The sequence below is a fragment of the Oncorhynchus mykiss genome, chromosome 10 (assembly GCF_057628025.1).
Source record: "Oncorhynchus mykiss isolate SJ-2025 chromosome 10, ASM5762802v1, whole genome shotgun sequence".
In the NCBI taxonomy this organism is placed as follows: domain Eukaryota; kingdom Metazoa; phylum Chordata; class Actinopteri; order Salmoniformes; family Salmonidae; genus Oncorhynchus; species Oncorhynchus mykiss.
The window spans coordinates 20,500,020-20,527,516 of record NC_143031.1 but is presented as its reverse complement, the minus strand read 5'-3'; the positions used below and the strand labels follow the sequence as shown (position 1 = coordinate 20,527,516).

The 27,497-nt window shown below is 41.9% G+C and overlaps 1 protein-coding gene across 2 annotated transcripts; it reads left to right on the top strand.

Moving 5' to 3' along the window:
* The first annotated feature begins 3,266 nt into the window (after positions 1–3,266).
* LOC110533470 (ELMO/CED-12 domain containing 1) lies at positions 3,267–25,564 on the top strand. 2 transcript variants are annotated; one of them, XM_036989864.2, is made up of 12 exons: positions 3,722–3,892; positions 4,339–4,423; positions 14,609–14,754; positions 14,946–14,974; positions 15,361–15,458; positions 16,106–16,235; positions 16,746–16,879; positions 17,100–17,168; positions 18,050–18,070; positions 18,453–18,503; positions 20,762–20,895; positions 21,522–25,564. In XM_036989864.2, exons 2-12 carry the CDS (start codon positions 4,407–4,409, stop codon positions 21,695–21,697), a joined length of 1,005 nt encoding a protein of 334 aa, XP_036845759.1. In that variant the 5' UTR covers positions 3,722–3,892; positions 4,339–4,406; the 3' UTR covers positions 21,698–25,564. The 2 variants fall into 2 exon arrangements, with proteins under 2 accessions (XP_036845760.1, XP_036845759.1); XM_036989865.2 differs by lacking the exon at positions 18,050–18,070 and having other exon boundaries at positions 3,267–3,892.
* Positions 25,565–27,497: the final 1,933 nt, after the last annotated feature.

Sequence of the window (27,497 nt, the reverse complement as noted above, 5' to 3'; positions counted from 1 at the left end):
CACGCCCTGATCTGTTTCACCTGTCCTTGTGCTTGTTTCCACCCCCCTCCAGGTGTCGGCCATTTTTCCTATTATCCCCTGGGTACTTACAGTGCCTTGCGAAAGTATTCGGCCCCCTTGAACTTTGCGACCTTTTGCCACATTTCAGGCTTCAAACATGAAGATATAAAACTGTATTTTTTTGTGAAGAATCAACAACAAGTGGGACACAATCATGAAGTGGAACGACATTTATTGGATATTTCAAACTTTTTTAACAAATCAAAAACTGAAAAATTGGGCGTGCAAAATTATTCAGCCCCCTTAAGTTAATACTTTGTAGCGCCACCTTTTGCTGCGATTACAGCTGTAAGTCGCTTGGGGTATGTCTCTATCAGTTTTGCACATCGAGAGACTGAAATTTTTTCCCATTCCTCCTTGCAAAACAGCTCGAGCTCAGTGAGGTTGGATGGAGAGCATTTGTGAACAGCAGTTTTCAGTTCTTTCCACAGATTCTCGATTGGATTCAGGTCTGGACTTTGACTTGGCCATTCTAACACCTGGATATGTTTATTTTTGAACCATTCCATTGTATATTTTGCTTTATCTTTTGGATCATTGTCTTGTTGGAAGACAAATCTCCGTCCCAGTCTCAGGTCTCCATTCTTCCAGAATGGTCCTGTATTTGGCTCCATCCATCTTCCCATCAATTTTAACCATCTTCCCTGTCCCTGCTGAAGAAAAGCAGGCCCAAACCATGATGCTGCCACCACCATGTTTGACAGTGGGGATGGTGTGTTCAGCTGTGTTGCTTTTACGCCAAACATAACGTTTTGCATTGTTGCCAAAAAGTTCAATTTTGGTTTCATCTGACCAGAGCACCTTCTTCCACGTTTGGTGTGTCTCCCAGGTGGCTTGTGGCAAACTTTAAACGACACTTTTTATGGATATCTTTAAGAAATGGCTTTCTTCTTGCCACTCTTCCATAAAGGCCAGATTTGTGCAATATACGACTGATTGTTGTCCTATGGACAGAGTCTCCCACCTCAGCTGTAGATCTCTGCAGTTCATCCAGAGTGATCATGGGCCTCTTGGCTGCATCTCTGATCAGTCTTCTCCTTGTATGAGCTGAAAGTTTAGAGGGACGGCCAGGTCTTGGTAGATTTGCAGTGGTCTGATACTCCTTCCATTTCAATATTATTGCTTGCACAGTGCTCCTTGGGATGTTTAAAGCTTGGGAAATCTTTTTGTATCCAAATCCGGCTTTAAACTTCTTCACAACAGTATCTCGGACCTGCCTGGTGTGTTCCTTGTTCTTCATGATGCTCTCTGCGCTTTTAACGGACCTCTGAGACTATCACAGTGCAGGTGCATTTATACGGAGACTTGATTACACACAGGTGGATTGTATTTATCATCATTAGTCATTTAGGTCAACATTGGATCATTCAGAGATCCTCACTGAACTTCTGGAGAGAGTTTGCTGCACTGAAAGTAAAGGGGCTGAATAATTTTGCACGCCCAATTTTTCTGTTTTTGATTTGTTAAAAAAGTTTGAAATATCCAATAAATGTCGTTCCACTTCATGATTGTGTCCCACTTGTTGTTGATTCTTCACAAAAAAATACAGTTTTATATCTTTATGTTTGAATCCTGAAATGTGGCAAAAGGTCGCAAAGTTCAAGGGGGCCGAATACTTTCGCAAGGCACTGTATACCTGTGTTCTCTGTGCATCACCCCGGTCCATGGCATAAAGCCAGAGGTGGAGCGGGGTCTGCGTCCCGCACCGGAGCCGCCACCAGGATAGGTGCCCACCCGGACTCTCCCCTATAGGTTCAGGTCTGCGGCCGGAGTCCGCACCTTTGGGGGGGTACTGTCACGCCCTGACCTTAGAGATCCTTATTTATTCTCTATGTTTGGTTAGGTCAGGGTATGACTCGGTGGGAGAATCTGTTTTCTATTTCTTTGTTGTTTTTGCCTAGTGTGGTTCCCAATCAGAGGCAGCTGTCTATCATTGTCTCTGATTGGGGATCATATATAAGTTGTGATTTTCCGTTTGGGTTTTGTGGGGAGTTATTTTCTGTTTAGCTGTTTTGTTGCCTGACAGAACTGTGCCCTTTTGTTTTTTCTACTTTGTTATTTTGTTGCAGTGTTCAGTTTATTAAAAGTCATGAACGTGTACCACGCTGCACCTTGGTCTCCTTCTTCAACTCACGAGAGTCATTACAGTCCTACATGTGCTGATTAGAGTTGATTGATTTATGTTCTTCACATTTTTGTTTTGTATCTATCTTATTTTATTGTTATTTATTGTTGTTTATACCTTGTGGGCAGGGGGCAATGGTTAAAAAATGGGAGAAAACTAGTATTTTGTAGTTGAATTCCTCATTGTACAGTATATAATAATATATCACTATATTGCCAAAAAAGTTCAAGACTTGTTTCTCTTCAATAAAATGCATTCAAAACTACTTTCTGCACATGTATGCTACTTTCTTAGGCTATACAAGTGCTATCTCTTGCTAAAAAAAAATTATGTTTACACCTAGTACCTTTAGCAATAATAAAAATAACAATAAACCTCTTTTAGTAAAGAAAACAATTATTATAGGTGTGTTGTAATAAAAACGAGTGGTGTCCACTGATTAAATGCAGTCTTTCTGCATTGTGAAGAGGGAAAACCCAGATATTCACAAAGTTTATGATGAATGACCGGTTGTTTCTATACACAAAATAGATTTGGGGTTTAAAATTAAATTAAGCTGCTTTATTTTTGGGGTTTAGTGAAGACGGGTCATTTTTTACCCTTGGGACTAAGGGAGTATACAGAATGTTAAGACTACACAAGGGTTAAATAGCCTATTGATGATAATAAAGTCAGTTATTCTCTTGTATTTCTGGTTACCTCATCATGGCTCTTATTTTATATGTGGATGTTGTGTTGTCATTATTGTGCTATATCCTTCAGTGACTGTCAGTTTGTCAATGTAATGTCCCATATTCAGACGAACAGATAGTATTGAAAGGGCAATGCTGCAAAGTGCAAACCAATTGCTGCATTATGGCTACACACATTATTTAATTAACATCTTGATTCTTAGTCTTGGTTATTATGGTTGTCAAACAAGCATGCACAACTAATATTTCAAGTGTATGGAGACAGTTATCCTAGAAACCAAATCAAAATTAATGATAGGCTATAATTAGAGAGAGACCCTGCATCATGTTAGACAAGTTGCCAGGTCTGTCTTGAGACAATACAAGAAACAGATCGATAGCCTAGCCCTATAAGACGATGCACTGTTGGACGTACAGAAATAACAGATCGCGGGGCCTGTAAATCACACGACTAGATAATATTGATAGCTCATTAGAACACACAATTTAAAACCTTGAGGTTCGTGCTCGCGCATCCAATACGTATATAGGCTTAATAGCCCATTTGATCTTATAGTGTCACAAAAATAGAGTTTTTTTTGGTTGACAGTCGAAATGGCCAGACATCACCTGACCCTGACAGACTGCGATTCCTGCTCCCTAAGCTATTTTGTAGTAGGCTAGCTGGCCTAAGCGACACAAAACAAACATGACAATCTGATAAAATGATATAATTTAGGTGGACATCTCTTTGGGTCTGATGAGTCGGTGACCCGTTTTGTTTTTACGAAGGTGTCTGTCTGAAGCGCGAGGCTTGGGCTGGGCTGACGCTCTTTACTCCACCTCGCGGCGGCCACAACCCTGCATTGCGATGCTGTTCTGCCGCTCCGTCTCCCCATCCACTCAGTGACGCTGTCATCATGGAGGAAGAACAGTTACCTGCTACGGAGTAAAGACGACAACCACACAAACGCGAGGCCACCACCGGCGGCAATCTATTGCGTCTTTTTAAGGCTCCTCTCATTTCTTCTTTCCTGTGAGTGCAATTTATTGATATATTTGTAAATATGTGCATGTTCCATTTTGGGACGCACGATTGATTTCATTGTGTTATTCGAGAGCTCGGATTATGCATGGTGTGATTTGGGTGCCAATTATTAGCTTCGAGAAACAGGCTGCACCAAACCACACAACTGTGTGATGTATTTACCTTATAATGAGATTAAGAATGTTCATTTCATCATATTCCAGGTAGCCTTACCCGAAGAACTGGTAGGCTAGGCTATATCGTTACTTGCTCACAGCAATGTAGCATATAGCCTATAATCCGACAGCACAGCAGCACCATGGAAACTGCCGACCACATAAAACGCGCCATTCACCAGACATTAACACGTTTTAGGGCTATCTTTGTTTCTGTGTGCTTGTATCAATAATGTAAAATTATGTTTTTCCCTTCCCACCCGTTTCTTTTTTATGCAGGAATACATCGGCCATTTCCCGTGTGTCATTTCTAAAGAAACGATAAGGAACTCGGCAAAACCATAAAAATGAAGCATTTTTTGAGGTAGGCAAATACATGCTCTTTCTGCAAGGGATACTTTGCTATAGGCCTGGCCTAATAAATATGTTTTTTAATGAATGGTTAGAACTTCTTGTAATGAGACCTTGACTATACTGTCAACTCACATAGACGAAGCCTAAAATGTTGAATGCTTTCTTTTCACTCATGTGGAGTGACATTTTGTTTATATAGCCTTAAATGGTAAACGAATTCCTCCCAGTGGCCTTAAATGCATGTTGTTTTTCCATGGTCAAATGCGAATGAATAAGAAGCTAGTTATCAAGAAGCTTGACAACCCGAATTTAATTTACACCATATTGTTTAGATAGGCCCGATTTTATGTGACAAACTGTGCCCTTGTGTGTGAGGTGCTGAAAGGACAGCTCCGCCAATCGGTCAGGTGTAGAAGAATACAGGGGGTTTTTGCAGGCAACCAGGCCTTTATTCTCGCGCCTTTACGATCTTTTCAGTGACGACGCTCGGTTAGGGTAGTTATTGTGCGTAGTGTAGGCCTACCAATGACTTAATTACCATGTGAGTGTTTGCAAGCACAAGTGCTCTCCGCTTATTCCCGTGTCCCATGGCAGTGCTTGGTGCTGCTCCATCGGCTAATGGAGTTGGCTAATGTTTGAATGCGCTTACCCTGCGTGTGCTTGGCCTACTTAGCATGCCAGTCTCGTTCTCAGGCAGTGGGGAGAGAAAATGGTCCCCCGGGATGTGTAGTCTGTGATCAATACACTCAGTGGACATGTGTTAGTCTACATGGTTACTGTGTATCCTTTCATACTATCATCTGCTTCATATTAGTAGGCAGGGCAAACCCCTGTTGGTGATTTCTGGTATATCATCAACATAAATCAATCACAGCACGTTTTTGGACCCATTCTGCAGTTTTTACCTGATTAAGTACAATACAATTGGAGATTAATTATATTGCTTAAACTTAAGTTGAAAATTATGCTGTTGCTGCTTCCTGTTGTTGACAAGACATTTTCATGAATAGGGTGAATTCAGAAAGAGTGGGACATCATATAAACTGGGACAGCTTCATCCTGACTTGTCTATTTCTTGGTCTGACAAGAGAAAATCAAAACTATTGTTACTAAGTCCTTGCAGAGAAACCACACCCTGCAAAGCACACAGTACAGATTAGTGATGTAGCTTTTTTTCTGTTGATTTTAAGGTTATACAACTGTCATAAATAATGCACTGTGCCAAATTGTAATGTAAATGTGCATACTATTTACTGGTGCATCAAAATACATTAAAAAGTTGCCAATATTATGTTTACATTTTGTAATTCTGTCATTTTTTTAGTTGCCCCGCTTTACTAACCATAGCTAGCTAAAGTAGAACAGCATGGAGTAGCTAAAGTAGGACAGCATGGAGTAGCTAAAGTAGGACAGCATGGAGTAGCTAAAGTAGAACAGCATGGAGTAGCTAAAGTAGCATAGCATGGAGTAGATAAAGTAGGACAGCATGGAGTAGCTAAAGTAGGACAGCATGGAGTAGCTAAAGTAGGACAGCATGGAGTAGCTAAAGTAGCACAGCATGGAGTAGCTAAAGTAGGACAACATGGAGTAGCTAAAGTAGGACAGCATGGAGTAGCTAAAGTAGGACAGCATGGAGTAGCTAAAGTAGGACAGCATAGAGTAGATAAAGTAGGACAGCATGGAGTATATAAAGTAGGACAGCATGGAGTAGCTAAAGTAGGAGAGCATGGAGTAGCTCAATTGGGACAGACTTATGGGGGAAAGAGATTCAGTTTACCTTAAATGTAGACTGCAAAGTAGGCCTACCTGGCCGAATTATATGATGATTTGTAGCAATCGGGTGCACATTTGTTTAGCATACTCTGCCGTCACAGTACAGAAACCTGACAAAAACACTGCTAGCCTAACACAAATGTACTGTGACTAATGTTGCTCTTCAACACCTGACACCAATATACAGTGCCTTCGGAAAGTATTCAGACCCCTTGACTTTCCCACATTTTGTTAGGTTACAGGCTTATTCTAAAATTGATTAAATCGTTTTTTTCCCTTCATCATTCTAAACACAATACCGCGTAATGACAAAGCAAAAACAGATTTAGACAGTTTTGCTAATTTCTTAAACATTTTAAACTGAAATAGCGAAGGGTTTGAATACCTATGTAAGTGTATTTATGTATTTTTTATTTATTTTTATTGCACCCCATAATGACAAAAAAGATTTGTAGATTGCTAAGGATTTTCTTAATTTAATCAATTTTAGAGTTAGGCTGTAACGTAACAAAATGTGGAGAGAGTCAAGGGGTTTGAATACTTTCCGAAGACACAGTAATGGTTTAGGGGGTACTGAGACGCAAACCCTGATCCCTGTGACTGTAATATGAGCCATGATGAGGGTTGCAGGTAGCCTAGCAGTTAAGAGAATTGGGCCATTAACAAAAGGTTGCTGATTCAAATCCCTGAGCTGTCTAGGTGAAAAATGTGCCCTTGAGTAAAAGTGTCTGCTAAGTGGGTAAAATATAAGATGAAATTATACTATTCCAACCAAGTGTGTTAACCCTTTTGGCACGATGCATAGGATGTTTAAATTTCACACCAGTGACCTTGTTTCACTTCCTTGTCCTGCTATTTGCTACATTGGTGTCAGAATTGGGATGACGGCCGTGAGGCCATCAGAACGCATGGCTCAGACATGCTACGGGGCTGAGTAGTCGAAGCACAGGGACGTGCCTTTAAATACGGAGGGGGCAATGTAGCAAACCTCGCTATATGAGCCACATTACAAATCTCTGCAAGTGGGTTAACCCTATTAACATCATGTCTAGAGTGTTTGTCTTTCCCGCATTGCCTTGCCTCATCGTTCGCTACAATACCAAAAGGCTAAAATCTCTTGGTGAGGTCGTTAGGTGATGTACAAAGGTTGTTTAGTATTATTACAAAGTATACAACTTTTATTAGATGTAGTGATAGTGATCCTTTTTTTTGTTTTGTTTTGCTGTTATACAGTTAATTCAATTTGTATGGCCTTAGGGACAATACAATTACCCTACCTAGACTAGCCTACAACACCACAATGCAATTAATATTAGCATTATTGTTTTCAAATGAGTACCATTCTACACTAGGCTGTAAACTGCAGTGAAAATGTCATTTGAATAATTGCATAAAAGCCCTGTTATTTGAATGTTTCTTTCCATTAATTCTATTTGGTTCAGTTGTGGGTCTACTTTCTACATATTATACATTCTAGAAAGGCACAGTACAAGGACTGTCAGAAATGTTTTTTCTGATACTGATGCTCTGTCCGTTGCCAATCATCATTCTCCCAAGTCGTCCTATATATTGTAGCCACAAAGGCCTATGCTCCCAGCAGACCCTGGTATTCAAAAAAGCTTAACGCACGTTCTGCCTCCTTTCCGATCCAAGAGGCTATTCCTTGACCTAGATCCTAATGCTTCAATTATAGCCTAAATATTTGTCATTTAACTTTTAAATTGTATTACCTTATTTTTGTAGCATAAACACAACCATTCACATTTAAAAAAAATCTTATTAGGCTACTTCAAAATTCTCGTGTCGGCTACCTGCGCACGTTCATCCACTCCACTGTAATACAAGTCCTGCATCCAAACTGCGCACCTGCCAATCGATGATTGCAAACAGACTGTTTCAAAACAACAAAAAGTTGAATGGCATTCTGAGATTCCACGCTTTAGATACTTAGCAGGGAGGGATGTATTTTCTATTTGTCGAGATTGACAAACTCTTATTTGATTGGTGTTGAAAACGCAAACCATGATGAAACGCTCAAAGTCAGTAATCGGAATATGCAGTTATGCATTTCTTATCAAACTTTAATTGTCACATGTGCCGAATACAACAAGTACCGTGAAATGCTTACTTACAAGCCCTTAACCAGCAGTGCAGTTCAAGAAGAGTTAAGAAAATATTTACTAATTAAACTAAAGTAAAAATAATAAAAAGGTAACACAATAAAATACCAATAACGAGGTTATATACAGGGGGTACCGGTACTGAGTCAGTGTGCGGGGGTACAGGTTAGTTTAGGTAATTTGTACATGTAGGTAGGTGTAGAGTGACTATTCATAGATAATAAACAGCGAGTAGCAGCAGTGTAAAAACAAATGGAGGGGGGGGGTGGGGTGTCAATGTAAATAGTCCAGTGGCCATTTGATTAATTGTTCAGCAGTCTTATGGCTTGGGGGTAGAAGCTGTTAAGGAGCTTTTTGGTCCTAGATTTGACGCTCCGGTACCGCTTGCCATGCGGTTGCAGAGAAAACAGTCTATGACTTGGGTGACTGGAGTCTCTGACAATTTTATAGACCTTCCTCTGACACGCCTATTATATAGGTCCAGAGGGCTACCCCTGTAGCGCCTTACGGTCAGATGCCAAGCAGTTGCCATACCAGGCGGTGATGCAACCGGTCAAAATGCTCTCGATGGTGCAGCTGTAGAACTTTTTGAGGATCTGGGGACCCATGCCAAATATTTTCAGTCTCCTGAGGGGGAATAGGTTTTGTCGTGCCCTCTTCGCGACTGTTTTGGTGTATTTGGACCATGATAGTTCGTTGGTGATGTGGACACAAAGGAACTTGAAACTCTCGACCCGCTCCACTACAGCCCCGTCGATGTTAATGGGGGCCTGTTCGGCCTTCCTTTTCCTATCGTCCACGATCAGCTCCTTTGTCTTGCTCACATTGAGGGAGAGGTTGTTGTCCTGGCACCTCACTGTCAGTTCTCTGACCTCCTGCCTATAGGCTATCTCATCATTGTCTGTGATCAGGCCTACCACTGTTGTGTCGTCAGCAAACTTAATGATGGTGTTGGAGTCGTGTTTGGCCACGCAGTTGTGGGTGAAGATGGAGTACAAGAGGGGACTAAGTACACACCCCTGAGGGGCCCCAGTGTTGAGGATCAGCGTGGCAGACGTTGCCTACCCTTACCACCTGGGGGCGGCCCGTCAGGATGTCCAGGATCCAGTTTCAGAGGGAGGTGTTTAGTCCCAGGGTCCTTAGCTTAGTAATGAGCTTCGTGGGCACATTCTTACATAGGTGTTCCTTTTGTCCAGGTGGGAAAGAACAGGGTGGAGTGCGATTGAGATTGCATCATCTCTGGATCTGTTGGGGCGGTATGCGAATTTGAGTGGGTCTATGGTGTCTGGGAGGATGCTGTTGATGTGAGCCATGACCAGCCTTTCAAACCACTTCATGGCTACCAACGTGAGTGCTACAGGGTGGTACTTATTTAGGCAGGTTAACTTAGGTTCCTTGGGCACAGGGACTATGGTGGTCTGCTTGAAACATGTAGGTATTACAGACTTGGTCAGGGAGAGGTTGAAAATGTCAGTGAAGACAGTTGCCGGTTGGTCCGTGCATGCTTTGAGTACATTTCCTGGTAATCCGTCTGGCCTCGCGACTTTGTGAATTTTGACCTGTTTAAAGGTCTTGCTCACATCGGCTACCGAGAGCGTTAAAACACAGTCATCCAGAACAGCTGGTGCTCTCGTGCATGCTTCAGTGTTGCTTGCCTCGAAGCGAGCATAAAAGGCATTTAGCTTGTCTGGTAGGCTCTGGGCAGCTCGCGTCTGGGTTTCCCTTTTAATTTTTTTTCTCCTCTGGTTGCACATGTGACATGCTGGTAAAAATGTGGTAAAACTGATTTAAGTTTGCCTGCATTAAAGTCCCCGGCCACTAGAAGCGCCACTTGTTTGCTTATGGGCTTATAGAGTTGGTTGAGTGCGGTCTTAGTGCCAGCATCGGTCTGTGGTGGTAAATAGACGGCTACGAATAATATATATGAGAACTTTCTTGGTAGATAGTGTGGTCTACAGCTTATCATAAGGTACTCAACCTATTGGTTGTGTGTGGTGCATTCTCACAGAAAGAAACCTGTTGGTGGAAAATCGTTGCATACATTTTAAAATTATAAATGTTGAAAATCGGATTTCCCCCTACCTGATCATTGTCTGCAGCCGGCTCTGACCGTGGTGTAATGAGACAGGCAAGGAGAGTGAGCTCATCCGTGGTGGTCGGTAACCTTTTGGCCCAAACTGATCCTATTTCAAATGAATTACAGTGTGGCATAGGATATCAACAGTGAGAATGTTTAGCAGCTATTTAAATTTGACTGTCAAATCTGTTTATTGGTGTGTAGCCAACGACTTTTAGAGAGACCACCTCAAATTTTTGGTGTCATTCCATTAACCCATTTCATTAAGATATTGATATGTTTTAAGCAGTCAATCTTGTCATTGTGATGACTATAAATGTTTATACTAACATTACCAATCTAAGGTAAAAAGGATGTGTAATTCCACTCAATTTTATGGGGTAGCAATGCAAGCTTGTGTAAGGTAATAGCACAAACTGTCCACATTAGGGAAATTAGGGAAATATCCAATAATTTCATATGGAAAAATAATTAAACATATCAATTTAAGACGATAGTATATGTTGCCCACTCACATTGCAACAATATCTATTTCTCACTAATTAACCAGTTAGACAGTTATAAAATGCTCTCAAACACAATTTAACCAGGCGCTCTAGACTAGAGCCTCCATGGTGTCAGTGCAGAAGCCTGAATGTTTGACGTCCCTAATATTAGGTTATTATCACATTTCGAACACATTTCAAAGCACTAGTAGTGTTCACCTGTGTTGGCACTTGCTGAACATTGAACAGAACAAGGCTATGTCAATAACTACATTTTGACAAAAATGCAGATAGAGCCTTATAGCTTCCAAGCTCTCCGACAGGGCAGGTACTCAGTTGAGTACGGGCCATGAACCACAGTTCTCACTCCAACTCATCACCTCCAAACAGGTTCCCCTAGATAGATTAGATAGATAGATACACTTAATATATCTGAGAACAGTTACTTAAAGTGATTTTGTAGTCGTTACTTAAACCAACAGCGCACATGTGTCAATCTCATTCCACGTAGGGCCGAGTATCTGTGAGTTTTTCCGCTCCTCCCTTGTACCTGATTGCTGAATTAAGGTAACTAATTAGTAAGGAACTCCCCTCACCTGGTTGTCTAGGTTTTAATTAAAAGGAAAAAACAAAAACCAGCAGGCAGTGCCCTCCATGGAATGAGTTTGACACCCCTGCCCTATACGGTCACAGTGACTATCTCAGAGGTGTCAAACTCATTCCATGGAGGGCTTAGTGTCTGCGGGTTTTTGTTTTTTTCCTTTCAATTAATACTCAAGCACATGGGAGGAGCGAAAACCTGCAGACACTTGGCCCTCCGTGGAATGAGTTTGACACGTGTTGTAGGGGGTCCAGATTTGAGTTGTATCAGCTTGAACATTTTGAGTAATGGCTCCACTAAGGCACGCCTCCAAAATCATTTCCCAGTATACTTTGCCTTTTTGAGTGAAATGTACAGTTACCACCCATGACTGTATTCCAATCCTGTGGCCTTCACCAAGTGAGTTCCAAGGTGAAGATTGTCATTATAATTAAACTCTTTATGACAATCACAGGAGGTTGGTGGCACCTTAATTGGGGAGAATGGGCTCGTGGTAATGACTGGAGCGGAATCAGTGGAATGGTATCAAATACGCATGGTATCCAGGTCATTTATTTGCATGGTTCTGGCCATTTATTATGAGCCGTCCTCCCCCCAGCAGCCTCCTGTGCTGACAATACATTACATATCTCATTAGGCCTTATTTTGAGGAAGCTTTACCCTAATACAATGGTCTGAAACTGATGGTTTACAGGCCACATCAGGCCTGCAAGTAGTGTTGCAAAATTCCAGTAATTTCCCCAAATTCACAGATTAAAAAACTATCCTGGTTGGAACATTTCCAGGAATCCTCCAACCCAGATTTCTAGAAAACCTGGGAAATTTACAAGGATTTGCAACCCTACCTGTAAATCACATTAGACCAGTTTGCAAAGTGATGTGTAATTCCTATTGGAATCCAGTCAGAGTTAGGCTATCCAACAGTTGGAATTGTTATTCACCCACAACCTACAAAAGGACTGACAGGGTTTTGATACTACATGAGCCATTTTAAATGGAACAACCATTTCAGTAACGGTGCAAAAAAATCTAACTAAATGTTTGGATTAGTTTAGGAAAATGTATGTTATTTATCTTTATGTAGCATAAGATTAATCAATCACTCACTCATTGTACATGCAAAAACACATATTACAAACATTTCCCAGAAATGGACCTGCAGTAGAGCATGCTGGGTAGAAAGTTAATGGGTTGAAACATAATTTGTTTTTGTTGATGTGACTTCTCATTTAGTTTTCAGTCAGTTCCACATACACATTTTAAGTAAAAATGACTTTTCATTGACATTGAGTTCAACGTACTATAAGTATTTTAGTTAAAAATGCTTTGGGGTTTACAGTGCAGGAAGAGTAGCTGCTGCTTCTGCAAGAGCTAAAGGGGATCCAAATAAACAAATACAGTTGAAGTCAGGAGTTTACATAGGTTACACACTTAGGTTGGAGTCATTAAAACTTGTTTTTTAAACACCACCAATTTCTTGTTAACAAACTATAGTTTTGGCAAGTCGGTTAGGATATCTACTTTGTGCATGACACAAGTCATTTTTACAACAATTGTTTACAGACAGATTATTTCACTTATTCACTGTATCACAATTCCAGTTGGTCAGAAGTTTACATACACTAAGTTGACTGTGCCTTTAAACATCTTGGAAAATTCCATAAAATGATGCCATGGCTTTAGAAGCTTCTGATAGGATAATTGACATCATTTGAGTCAACTGGAGATGTACCTGTGGATGTGTTTCAAGGCCTACCTTCAAACTCAGTGCCTCTTTGCTTGACATCATGTGAAAATCTAAATAAATCAGCCAAGACCTCGGAAAATAATGGTAGACCTCCACAAGTCTGGTTCATCCTTGGGAGAAAATGTACATCTGTACAAACAATACCCCAAGCATACTTCCAAAGTTGTGGCAAAATGGCTTAAGGACAACAAAGTCAAGATATTGGAGTGGCCATCACAATGCTCTGACCTCAATCCCATAGAAAATTGGTGGGCAGAACTGAAAACGCGTGTGCGAGCAAGGAAAATTCACCCAACTTATTGTGGGAATCTTGTGGAAGGCTACCTGAAACGTTTGACCCAAGTTAAACAATTTAAAGGCATTGCTACCAAATACTAATTGAGTGTATGTAAACTTCTGACCCACTGGGAATGTGATGAAAGAAATAAAAGCTGAAATTAATAATTCTCAATTTTTCTGACATTTCACATTCTTAAAATAAAGTGGTGATCCTAACTGACCTAACACAGGGAATATTTACTCGGATTAAATGTCAGAAATTGTGAAAAACTGAGTTTAAATGTATTTGGCTAAGGTGTATGTAAACCTCCGACTTCAACTGTAGAGAATGTACAAATTCACATTCTCACACTCCACCCCCCCTCACACACACACGGTGCTTGTACAGCCTACATTAGGAGGCTGCTGTGTGCCCGACCCACGTCATGCTTCTCCCTCTGTCCCTGTTGGGCATCTGGAACTACACTCTCTTATCAGGATGGGGGCGGTGGCTCCCCTCAGACCTAAATATGGAGCCTGAAGGAGAGAGGGAGAGGGGGAGGAGAGAGGAGAAGAGAGAATAATGTAATTTTAAACAAACAGCAAATAGTTATTCACATGTTAATAAAGAGGGAGAGGGAGATAGTTTAGGTCTGTTTCCTGCCAGGGCATCTTTTGGACTGATCAGTCATCAATTTGATGGGTACATTGACCAACAACACAAATGAAGAGCTGTGGCAGGCTTTGGGATTCAAGTATAAAAAAATTGTGTGGCTGAGCAGGTATTCTCTTCCCTGAGCATAAACGCTTAACAATGGTGCCCATTATAAGCATACACTGTACAAGGTACAGAACATTGTGGCACATCACTGTACTTCTGTCCTAGATTAAATCAGTGTGTCTTAGTCTAACTGAGGATGAGTGACTTTGACTGTGACCTGAAGACTTGAATTAGTTCCCCAAGCTAATTCCTAGACTTTAGCTCTAGTCTGCTTACACAGTCTTGATGGGGTACGCAGAAGACCTGGGTCAGTCACAAAAGGAATGTAGAGAAGTTGTCTCATTCTGTGTCCAATACCCCTGACATTGTCCTTTTGATAGGAGAGAATATACTCTCTCTCTCACCTCTTGTAGGGTGGTGACGCAGTTCTTTGTGTTCCTGTACTGTAAATGTCTGTGGCGAGGCCTGAAGTTTGTGATCAGGAAGGTCACGGGGAGGTGCGAACTGCAACGGATCTGCCACAGCAACAAGCCAGGGGCCCGAAGGACCCTTAAGATAGGTAGGCCTACTTATTGTCTTTGAATAATTGTTTAATTCGTCAACATGTAATTTAATCTGTTCTTCAATTCTGATTCTGTGTGAGAGATATGTAAGCTATGAGAATGATAAAAAAGTGGTGGGTGGGAACTGGGAGTTTGAAATACTGTAGGTTTGTTAGCATTTCTTTTTTAACTTGTTTTTCCCATTCAGAGTCTTCCCTCAGGTACTCAAAGAATGAGGTGAGTGGTGTACATTTGATGGGTAATATGGTATTTCATAACTTATACTCATTTATATACAACTGTGATGATGCTTTGTGCTTTCCTCCTACTCCTCTTCCTGCCCGCTATTCCTCCTCCTCCTCTTCCTGCCCCCTATTCCTCCTCTTTCTCCTCCTCCTCCTCCTCTTCCTGCCCCTATTCCTCATCCTCCTCCTGCCCCCTATTCCTCCTCCTCCTGCCCCCTATTCCTCCTTCTCTTCATACCCCCTATTCCTCCTTCTCTTCATACCCCCTATTCCTCCACCTCCTGCACCCTATTCGTCCTCCTTCTCTCCATGCCCCCTTTTCCTCCTCCTCCTGCCTCCTATTCTTCCTCCTCCTGCCTCCTATTCTTCCCTCTCCAGCTGTGCCAGTCTGCCCTCAGTGCTCACCCAGACCGAGTGGAGAAGACCATCGATGACATCATGACCCTGAAGAAGGTCAACCCTGACACTAACCCACAGTAAGATCATGTTCAGCACTGAATCTGTGGATCACTGTGCAACATTTGCATAGGCAGATTTAATCACTATAATGAAGTACTGAGAGCCACCGTCTTTTAAGGTTCATAACGTGCCCGACCTAACTAGAACAAAATTGATTTTTACTCTAGTCAGACAACTGACCAGGATTGAAACACCTACAGTGAGCCGGGATTCAGTCCAAGGCACATATAGCGCTGGTTACTATACAGCTGACAATCCTTTTTTAAAGGTATTTTCCTCAAAGTTCTTCAGAGATTGCATTTTTGGTAAACCTTGCAAGTCGGCTCAAACGTAAATGCCCTGCAAATGCCCTGCGGCTACAATGCACCTTGGATTGAATCCTGGCTCTACAGTACTTACAAAAGGAGCCTCCAAAAAGAGCATGCTCTCACAGACCTCAAGGCTCATCCAGGCTAAGCCATAAGAGAAGCACTGGGTTGAGTTCATTAGGGTACACCATAGCTTATTGTTTGAGCATTTTGTATAGGAAAAGACTAGACCAGCCTCTCTCCACTCCCCCTTTCATTCTCTTCCGTTTGGTGTCTATTGAACACAAACCTATAGTAGTACGTCACCTCCAGGCTAACCTCTAGGCTGATCCTTGCATGGCTGTGTCTCTCCCCAGGCTAGGCATCTCCCTCCAGGCCAGTCTGTTCCAGATCGTCGGCTACCGTAGCCTGGTGGCGGAGGTGGAGAAGCTACGCAGGGAGCCGTACGACTGTGAGAACCCCGACCATGAGGAGATGCTGATGAAGGTAAGATGTAATGTTATTATAATGCATTATGAAGTGCTACAATAAATACCACTATTTAATGTATGTGTTGATATACTGACTTGTGCTGCTTACATCTGTGCTTACTGGAATTGATATAAAGTAGCTAGACAGGTAGAATTTCTGTGCTTTCTATAGTTTGGGAGCTAGAGTGGGGCAGTTACTTTGTGTGGGTTAGATGGAGTATATAATTTAATCCCCTGCTCAGAATGTAAGGTGACTGAATTGCTGATATAAATTGTTATTTGCTATGTTTGAAAGGGCTAGGTTTTGAATATCAGGGCCCATATTCATAAACCGTCTTAGAGTAGGATTGCTGATCCAGGATCAGTTTGGCCTTGAAATCATAATGAATAACAATATATTGACAGGGGGAGACCTGTTCCTAGCACTGCTACTCTGAGAGACTTTATGAATACGGGATCTGGCTTTATTTACTGATAGCAGTAAGTAGTCTCTCCCTGATTAATGTCTGTGTTTGTTCTGTTGTAGCTGTGGAAGACACTGCGTCCTGATTCACCACTCACTGGGCGGATCTCCAAGCAGTGGTGTGAGATCGGTTTCCAAGGCAATGACCCCAAGACTGACTTCAGGGGCATGGGTCTACTGGGCCTACACAATCTTCTGTGAGTGTCTCTGTGTGTGTGACAGTGTCATGTGACAGTGTCGTGTGTGTGTGTGTGTAATATGAGTCACTGTACTGTACAAATGTTTTCCTCTGCAGACAAGGACCAGACAGTAGTACAGTACTGATTATACATCCAATAACAATGTCAAGGGACATAGAGACAATCCTGTACAATCCTAATTTATGTTTCCCCTGTGTTTTAACTTCCTCTACCATAGATATTTTGCTGAGCATGACAAGGCCACCGCTCTCCAGGTGCTTCATGACTCCTTGCAGCCGAAACACAGGTGGTTCCCTCCCCTTCACCCGCCCCCTGACCTATAGCGTAGCGATTGGCTCTTGATTTATCTCAACCCTTTACAACATGCTATGAAGAATGACCTGTCTAGGGTCGAACCAATGACTGCTAGATATTTTGGATGATTTGTACCTATCATGCTTATTTGTCAGCTCACCATCTAATCCCGCGTTCCAGGCTGACTACATTGGAGACGCCTTTCAGATCCACAACACCTGGATAGGTGTTGAACATATTATCTAGCCACATCATATGATATAGCAATCAGATGCCCGACTGTGCTGTCGATGAAGTGGCACTTAACCATTGGTTGATGCAATGCAACGTCTGCAATGTAGTTGGCCTGGAACTCGACCTGTATGATTAATTTAAGCGCTGGAGTCACACTAACTCTCAACATAACAGAGTCCCACTATTGAAACCTCATTGGAGGAAATCTTCTAAAAAGGGGAATCCCTATCAGTAGTCTTGAATTCTATTTCCCTTCAGACCTCTCTGATGTTTTGAGTTTCTCGTGGGTCATGTTCATTAAGCACCTAACAACAAAAAAAGGACTGAACAGGGAGGAACTACCTGAACTTGCCCAATAAGAAACACACATTTTTGCTTTCCGTTGTGTACAATTTAAGACTTTTTTCCAGTGTGCCCTAATGAACCCAACACTAGGTTTTCCACACTGGTTAGGCTACATTGTGGCTGTGTCAGTCTATAGCTGCAATTTATAGTACGGACTTGGATGACTGCAGTTGTGACTAGCGTTTTAATTTCTGTCATTTGGCACATTTGCTTTGGTCTACATCTCACTGGGCACACTCACTTTCTTTCTTTCTCCACCTCCATTCTCTCCATCCCTGTCTCTCACGTGTGTAGGAGCATTCCCAAAGAGGCAAGGTACTACTTCATCATTTCACTTTCATACTGACCAATTGATTTGCAACGTTTTAGAATTATCTCTATATGTACTTGTTATGGTTATGCATTCCATTCAGTTCAGTTATAGAATCTAAATAGTCATGGATATTGTCATATGTAACTGCATCATGGCACTTTCCTTGCACTACTCATATTGTTTCATTAGCTGAGGTCTTTGTACGTTTCTGAGGTACCTCTGAAGTAGACTGGTTGCAGTTCTGTTTGTGCTGTCTGACAATGACCATAGGAGTTGGCAAGACAGCACAAACAGATCTGGGACCAGGCTACTTCACTAGTCAGAAAACACTGCAATGTCAGAGCTCTAGATGCACACTCACACTCACGCTTGTGTCCTCCACAGCAAAATGAGCAAAGCAGAATGGGAACAGAAGAACTTTGATAAAGCAATTGGGTGAGTCTCAAATCCCTAAAACACGCACGCACAGCGGAGATGGCACAGGAGAGAATATCAAGAAGAATCCTTTGATGTCCATGTGTCCTCATCATACCATAGGCTTGGCAGTGTCTTAAAGGATTATGGGAGATCTGGGCATGGGGTGGAGGGTTACTGTAGCTCTAGGGAGATCTGGGCATGGGGTGGAGGGTTACTGTAGCTCTAGGGAGATCTGGGCATGAGGTGGAGGGTTACTGTAGCTCTAGGGAGATCTGGGCATGGGGTGGAGGGTTACTGTAGCTCTAGGGAGATCTGGGCATGGGGTGGAGGGTTACTGTAGCTCTAGGGAGATCTGGGCATGGGGTGGAGGGTTACTGTAGCTCTAGGGAGATCTGGGCATGAGGTGGAGGGTTACTGTAGCTCTAGGGAGATCTGGGCATGGGGTGGAGGGTTACTGTAGTTCTAGGGAGATCTGGGCATGGGGTGGAGGGCTACTTTAGCTCTAGGGAGATCTGGGCATGGGGTGGAGGCTTACTGTAGCTCTAGGGAGATCTGGGCATGGGGTGGAGGGTTACTGTAGCTCTAGGGAGATCTGGGCATGGGGTGGAGGGTTACTTTAGCTCTAGGGAGATCTGGGCATGGTGTGGAGGGTTACTGTAGCTCTAGGGAGATCTGGGCATGGGGTGGAGGGTTACTGTAGCTCTAGGGAGATCTGGGCATGGGGTGGAGGGTTACTGTAGCTCTAGGGAGATCTGGGCATGGGGTGGAGGGTTACTGTAGCTCTAGGGAGATCTGGGCATGGGGTGGAGGGTTACTGTAGCTCTAGGGAGATCTGGGCATGGCGTGGAGGGTTACTGTAGCTCTAGAGAGATCTGGGCATGGAGTGGAGGGTTACTTTAGCTCTAGGGAGATCTGGGTTTGGAGTGGAGGGTTACTTTAGCTCTAGGGAGATCTGAGCATGGAGTGGAGGGTTACTGTAGCTCTAGGGAGATCTGGGCATGGAGTGGAGGGTTACTGTAGCTCTAGGGAGATCTGGGCATGGAGTGGAGGGTTACTTTAGCTCTTGGGAGATCTGGGCATGGGGTGGAGGGTTACTGTAGCTCTAGGGAGATATGGGCATGGGGTGGAGGGTTACTGTAGCTCTAGGGAGATCTGGGCATGGAGTGGAGGGTTGTGTAGCTCTAGGGAGATCTGGGCATGGAGTGGAGGGTTACTTTAGCTCTAGGGAGATCTGGGCATGGAGTGGAGGGTTACTTTAGCTCTAGGGAGATCTGGGCATGGAGTGGAGGGTTACTGTAGCTCTAGGGAGATCTGGGCATGGGGTGGAGGGTTACTGTAGCTCTAGGGAGATCTGGGCATGGGGTGGAGGGTTACTGTAGCTCTAGGGAGATCTGGGCATGAGGTGGAGGGTTACTGTAGCTCTAGGGAGATCTGGGCATGGGGTGGAGGGTTACTGTAGCTCTAGGGAGATCTGGGCATGGGGTGGAGGGTTACTGTAGCTCTAGGGAGATCTGGGCATGGGGTGGAGGGTTACTGTAGCTCTAGGGAGATCTGGGCATGAGGTGGAGGGTTACTGTAGCTCTAGGGAGATCTGGGCATGGGGTGGAGGGTTACTGTAGTTCTAGGGAGATCTGGGCATGGGGTGGAGGGCTACTTTAGCTCTAGGGAGATCTGGGCATGGGGTGGAGGGTTACTGTAGCTCTAGGGAGATCTGGGCATGGGGTGGAGGGTTACTTTAGCTCTAGGGAGATCTGGGTTTGGAGTGGAGGGTTACTTTAGCTCTAGGGAGATCTGGATCTGGCAGAGGGGCTGTTTCAGCACTGAAAGTCCGGCGATGACATCTATATTCAGGCTGTGTGTGTGTGTGTGTGTTTTCAGAGGGTGAAATGTGTGTGTGTGTGCCAGGATTTGTTTAGATTCAGCTCTTGTACACACCTATTCCTTAAGTTCAATTGTCTCAGGCAAACCTTGGCAAAATCACTTCTCATACTTGCACTGCAATAGGTCAAGTCCACGTTGTGGATTTCAAATCTCAACAGGGCCATACATTATTTTCACCCAATCAAAACCTGTGAGATCATTAAGCTACATTAAAAGTATAAGACTGTAAATATATTCCATTCTAGTCCATATCCACTATTGCCTACTGCCTACTTATTAAGTCATGTAGAAGGAACAACCACAGGGGGCAGCACAGAGGCTTGTGCACAGCTTAAAAGATTGCCTTCGTTCCAGCTTCAGATAAACTGAGATATGTTTATAACTGATTGTTCCAGATACTCCTTTGCCATTGTGGGCATCAACATCACGGATCTGGCCTACTCTCTGCTGGTGAGCGGAGCCCTGAAGACCCACCTGTACAACGTAGCCCCGGAGATGCCCAGCCTCAGCCACTTCCAGCAGACCTTCTGTGAGTGGGAACCACTGTGCCCATAATGGCACCCTATTCCATATGTATTGTACTACTAAATGGCAACATATTCCCTATATAGTGTAAGACATTTGCCAAGAGTCCAATAGGGTGCCATTTCAGATGCAGTCTTTGTGTTAAATCTGCTAGCACGTGTGACGCTATATTGATACTGATATAACTTGAGAACCGAACGGCACACTTATACACTTTCAGTCATGCTTCACACTAATATCAATCAGCATGCCTTCAAATTGTCAGACAGAAAATGCTGTTAGAATTCCTACAGTATCTTTCCCTGAAATATTGTTTTATCCCAATATCGTAATATCATAGTAGTATCTTTCCCTGAAGTATGATAACCCAAAACAAATGTTTTTTTCCATTTTGGTGCAGTTATTGTAGTACTGTATGAAAACGTTATACTGTTGTCCCACCCTTACCTGCTAACCTACAGGTTTTCCGTTTTCTTCTGGTCCTCCTCTGTGATCCCAGCCGCTTGTCCCAGATCTGTTTGTGCTGTATAGCCAACTATGACCATAGGAATTGTCAAGATAGCACAAACAGTTCTAGGACCAGGCTACTGTGGTTCTGTCCGGCTAATGGTCCACCCTCTCCTCTCATAGGTTACCTAATGCAGGAGTTCCATCGGTTCTGGATCGAGGAGGACCCCTGTGACATCATGGAGTTCAACCGTGTGCGTTCCAAGTTCCACCGGCGGGTGCTGCGGCAGCTCAAGAACCCCGACATGGCGCTGTGCCCCCACTTTGCCGCCTCCGATCTCCACCTGGTCAACCTGTAAATACACTCCCCCTGACTTCTAACCCCTGACCCTATACCTCTAACTTCCTCAACCCCCCCCCCCCCCCCCCCCTCCGTCCTCCGTCCTCCCAGCTACATCACGTCACTGCCAACCGCTCACCCCACCAGCGCTCACACACATGCTCACACACACCCTCCCCTCCACGCCCTGCCTCTAACCCCCACAGCGACTTCAGAACCACCAGCACCACTAGATGACCATGGCGATTGTAGGGGTGCATGATGAGGCTGCACCACATAGTCATTCACTGACTCATTGTTATTCCTTGCTTTAATGATTTGTGATTGTACAACAGCCATCCATTGCTGGTTATGTATTGCTATTATTATGCATTTTTAAAGAAATAGTTTACCCAAATTACAAAATGAATATGCACTTTGGGTGAACTATCCCTTTAATTGAATCATCATGGAACAAGTGCTTTGTTTTCTCCAGTCCGTTAGCCCCTTGAATACATCTCATTGTGATGAATGTTCGGCTGTGACACCAAAAATATTTGAGTACATTTAAGGAGACAGTGCTTCCTCTTTACCATTAGACAGGGCAATAACAGTAGGCCTAAGCTGTGCTGTCAGACTGTCAGAAGTCACAAACTGAAAAGGCTTCATAAGCTTCCTATGCTTATGTAGGGAATTGTACAAGAGCTATGTACTTATTCTATATTTGGCTCTGTAGTGTAGTGTAGTGTAGTGCACTGTACTGTATTGGGAAGTCAGAGTTACTATCTAGTCCTATGTTGCCTTCCTTATTTAAGTGGGGATGCAGCAAGGCTTTGTGTTACAATGTGCAGACAGAACATTCTATCGGTTGAGGAGGGGTATATGAAGGAAATGAAAGTAGGCTATTAAAAGAAGATTGCTTAATGATACATGAGCTGGAAAAAAAGGGCCTATGCACTATATAGGACTGGATTCATTTACATTCAAAACCAATCAAGAGAGATAGCAGACATTCATTCATCCAATTAAATCACTCGCAGCCATCATCTCAGCAAGGCCGTTTCTTTTCTAAATCATTTGTCCAATATTTATCAATTGTATTTAATCACATTTGAGGTCAAATGCATGATAAGAACACTTCACAAGAGCATAATTCTCATTGCCAAAATGTAGACTAATGTGGACAATTCACATGAATCAGAATAGCAGTTTGAAGAAATGGTCATTTATTTTATGAATGTTATTCAGCTATGTCCATGATTGTTTGATTTGTAAATCTTTATTCAGCTATGTCCACGATTGTTTTATTTGTAAATCTTTATTCAGCTATGTCCACGATTGTTTTATTTGTAAATATTTTTAGATATATTGAATGTGACACATTAAATGTTCACTGAATTAGTAAATCAATTATTTACATGAGACGTACATATGACTTTGGGTGTTTTCATACTTGGTCCCTTTCAGACAATTTTTGTGAACTCAGTGCGGCTTGCTTATTTTTTTCATGCAGTGTGAACACTCCAAAGGAACTCAGACCCCTCAAAAGAGCCCCCGAAGTGAACCAATCTTGAGGGGTGGTCTGAGTTCAGGTTCCCTTGAATTTTTGAATTTCTTGGTCCTATTCCCTTTTTTAGGGCAATGTGAGCACAAAGCTCCACAGGTTTACTTGTCATTATTCCCATACGACACACTAGACTACTGCAACCCCGTTTCTTCTGCCATAACCCCTCGCATTGGTACCACAAAAGAGAGAAGATGATGATGTGCTGGGACGTATTCATTCCACTGATTCTGTTGCAAACGTTTCTTAAACGGAAGTAGACGGAATGAAAATGGAGAGGAACCTACCTGAATTTGTCCAATACAAAAATGTGTTTTAGGTTGACTGTTTGGCTAATGATTACACCCCAGACTCACTGAAAATACCTGTGCTGTTTTTGGATATAGATTAGTGATTGTCAAGGATGCACAGAAATTCCAAAATATGTGAGTTTTTAGTTCAGATTATTTGTTTGCAATATGTGATCTATAGACTAAGCGAGCTTCATAAACGGTTTATTCAATCGTGCAGTAAGAAACTACAATATGTAACTTTTTGGGCGACCTGACCAAATTCACATAGAAATGTCTACGAAGCTGTAGTGCTGTTTCTATGCTACCCGTTCTGAAGTTTCGTTTTTGCGTAGTTTTGTACACCAGCGAATTCTGCATAGTGCATCTTTAAATAGTGTGAAAAGACAACATATTTGGTGAAAATCACAACACGGAGTGCAAAATAAATGATATCTCTGAAAGGGCCAGTAGTCTACATTGGGTGTACAATTTTCAATTACAGCATGATTTAATCTGCAGATATTTGTCTGCTATTTATTCTGTTACCAATAGTAATTACATGTTAATAGTATCTTCTGATTACAATTATATCTCATCTTTTAACTAAATGCAATTTATTAGCTACCAAAATGTAAGTAGGTATATCTAGCTGTCCGATAACACACGCTGATGGAATGGTTTGTCCTGCACTTTGTAAAAACCCAGAGTGAATGTTGGAAAAATAATGGTTCCTTTCTAAACATAGAAATATGAATGCAAAGAGGACTTGAACCACAAAATGGGTGAAGTGAACTGGCAAAAGAGTTGAGTACTCATTCAAAGGCAAAGGCAGCATGAATACAAAGAAAATTTAGTTATTTAGCTATTTTTTATCTTCACTTTAAAAGAGGACTGAGATTAGTTATTTTAAAAAGGCCAATGTGAAAACACCCTTAGTTGTTACTGTAGGCTAAAATCTTGTTTGCAACAGTTCTGCCTGTGTTGTTGTTTTACTCACTGTATGGCATAATCAATTAAAAGTAAAAGACAATTTAATGTAACCAATGATTTTGGAAGGAAGCGGGATCACAAGCGTTATTCCCCATAGAGATGAGCTGTGTCGAGTGACTGACTAAAGCTTACACCAATGCCTCCAAACTGAATTGACATTTTGCTGTGTTTTTTTTGTTACAGTGACTAATTTATATTACAGTGACTGGAATATTATTCCAGGTGTGCATGTTTTGTACTTTTCCATTCTCCTTCTTTTGAACGAGGTAAATACCACTAATTTCTAATGGTTATTTAAAGGGACATTTTACACAATACATAAACGTTTGTCAGATGTTTTTAGACCTCAACTACGTTGTGAGATGTAGTGAAATCAGACTACTTTTGAGGTCTGAAAACATCTCCCAAACTTTGATTTGAAAGTGTAATGCTCTTGTAATGTTCAGATAGTTCACTGCATGATATTATCAGCTAGGACTTTCAGTGAACACCACAAACATAATTATCATAGGCCTTCTTTTAAAAAAAAAACGTGTCTTGTTGAAATGCCATGCTTGCACAGTTTCTTTATTTGGAATAATATTTCTGAACAGGTTTGTTACCTTTTAAGTGAATGTCAATGCTTGTGATCCGTAGTTTTGCAGCAGTTTGCTTCACTGCATGTCAACGTGTGGTTTGTCTCGTTGCCTCTTTGCTCTTTCTGTCGCTTGATGGTCGTCAACACTGCACTTTTGGAAATAAATACGATTTCATGTCACTCAAATACACTATAGTGCAACACTTATTTATTTGTGTTATTTGAGTGTATTTGGGCTTAATGCTCAATAAAGATGTAGATGTTGTTAGATACAATCAGCTGTACATACTGCTTGAAGAAATGCTACTAAAGAGATCTTAAGCAATATGCATGATCAAACCCACGATGTCGCTGCTCCTCCGGCATCTTGTGCTGCTTCTGTTTAAGCCTAGATTATGAGAAGATACATTCTAGACAATTAGGAACTTATTTGTGCTTAAATTATTTGTGCTGTGTAACAGTTACTTTTTGAGATCACAATAAAATATCAATGTAATTAAACGATCAATGTATTTGTGTTTCCTCTGTGTCCGTCCGTATAGCATCATAATTGTGTTTGTGTGTGAGTGGGGGTATTGTCAGTTAATCATTGACCAGGTCACCTTGTTATATCTATAATGGCCAGGTCAGATAAAGCCTCATCATCACCTCCTGTACTTTCCTTTTTCTTGTCCTTTCTCTTTATAATATGCAATTTGTGAAATGATTCATGATTGGTTATAAGACTTTTAACATAGGATTTTCCAACTAGCAACAGCTGCTGAATGGTCCAGGAAGTAGCCTAGTGAAGTTTGAAAAAACTAAACTAGTTGAAAGGAATGGGAAAATGCATGCAGTTAATGTTAGCCACTGTCACTGATTCCTTCCAAATTTTCGATTTCCAACTTGTTGTGTGATGTTTATGTCCAATGACCGATGGACATATGTTTAATCTATAATTTCTCTTCATTATTTATCTTCATATGACAAGGATTAAAAAGGATTTGCCAGTAGATTGTCTACTTGATTCATGATCATGACTGCTACAGTAGCTAAGATTTTGAAAGAATGATGTTGACATAATCAGTCCAATCAAAGCTACTGTACATATAACGTGATTTGACGTTATTTTATCTGTGGCCAATGACCTTGAGCCTTTTTGGATGGGTACTTATAATGTAACTCTATGGCAGCACCCAAGGGGCTAGAATTTTCAAGCTCTACCCTTAGATTTGGCGGTGACGTAGTGTCCCCATGAGTGACAGAACACTGAGCCAATCATAGTACAACATATTTTCTGCTGGCTGGCCCCACCACCAGAGAAAGCACTGGAGCTGCCTTACTCAAGAAACCAAAAAAGAGACCATGTTTGTATGCGACTTTAAAAATATGATATACATATTTTTTTTACATTGCTTGCAAACTGATATGTGACACGTTTTAATGCCAAAATAACAAAAAACAGGCACCCCCCCATCCCATCAATCAGATTCTGATTCTTCAAGGCGACCACAACAGGGAAAAGTGACAAAATGATGGATGATATGATGTTTATGGACATTATTATCAAAATGAAGCTGAAATGACAAATGTAAATTGTATTTCATGATTGAACCCTCAAATGTCAGAAGCCTTTAGTTTCCAGGTGTTTGTGGCTGTCAGATATAATTGAAACATGTATTTGTTCAGTCAGTAAGTATAATAAGAAAGAAAGAGTCACACACTTTATACCCTGAGTTTACAAAACATTATGAACACCTGCCCCACAACTACAACAGTGACACAGATATTTCCCTGGATGTATAAATGTGAAGCATCCACTTTGCGTTTTCACTCACTATCAAATATGGTGGTCAGAGGAAGCCCAGTGGCTGGCGATGGAAGGAGATGGATTCTGGTGGACATTCTGCACATTTTCTCATCTATGAAACATCAAATAAAATATTATTGGTCACATACACATGGTTAGCAGATGTTACTGCGAGTGTAGTGAAATGCTTGTGCTTCTAGTTCTGACAGTGCAGCAATATCTAACAAGTAATCTAACAATTCCTCAACAACTACCTAATACACACAAATCTAAGTAAAGGAATGGAATAAGAAAATATACATATACATATATGGATGAGCAATGACAGAGCGGCATAGGCAAGATGCAATAGATGGTATAAAATACAATATATTCATATGAGATGAGTAATGCAAGATTTATAAACGATTTATTAAAGTGGCATTCTTAAAGTGACTAGTGATCCATTTATTAAAGTGACCAATAATTTCAAGTCTGTATGTAGGCAGCTGCCTCTCTGTGTTAGTGATGGCTGTGTAACAGTCTGATGGCCTTGAGATAGAAGCTGTTTTTCAGTCTCTCGGACCCTGCTTTGATGCACCTATATTGACCTCGCCTTCTGGATGGTAGCCGGGTGAACAGGCATTGTGTCACGGCCGTTGAAAGAAC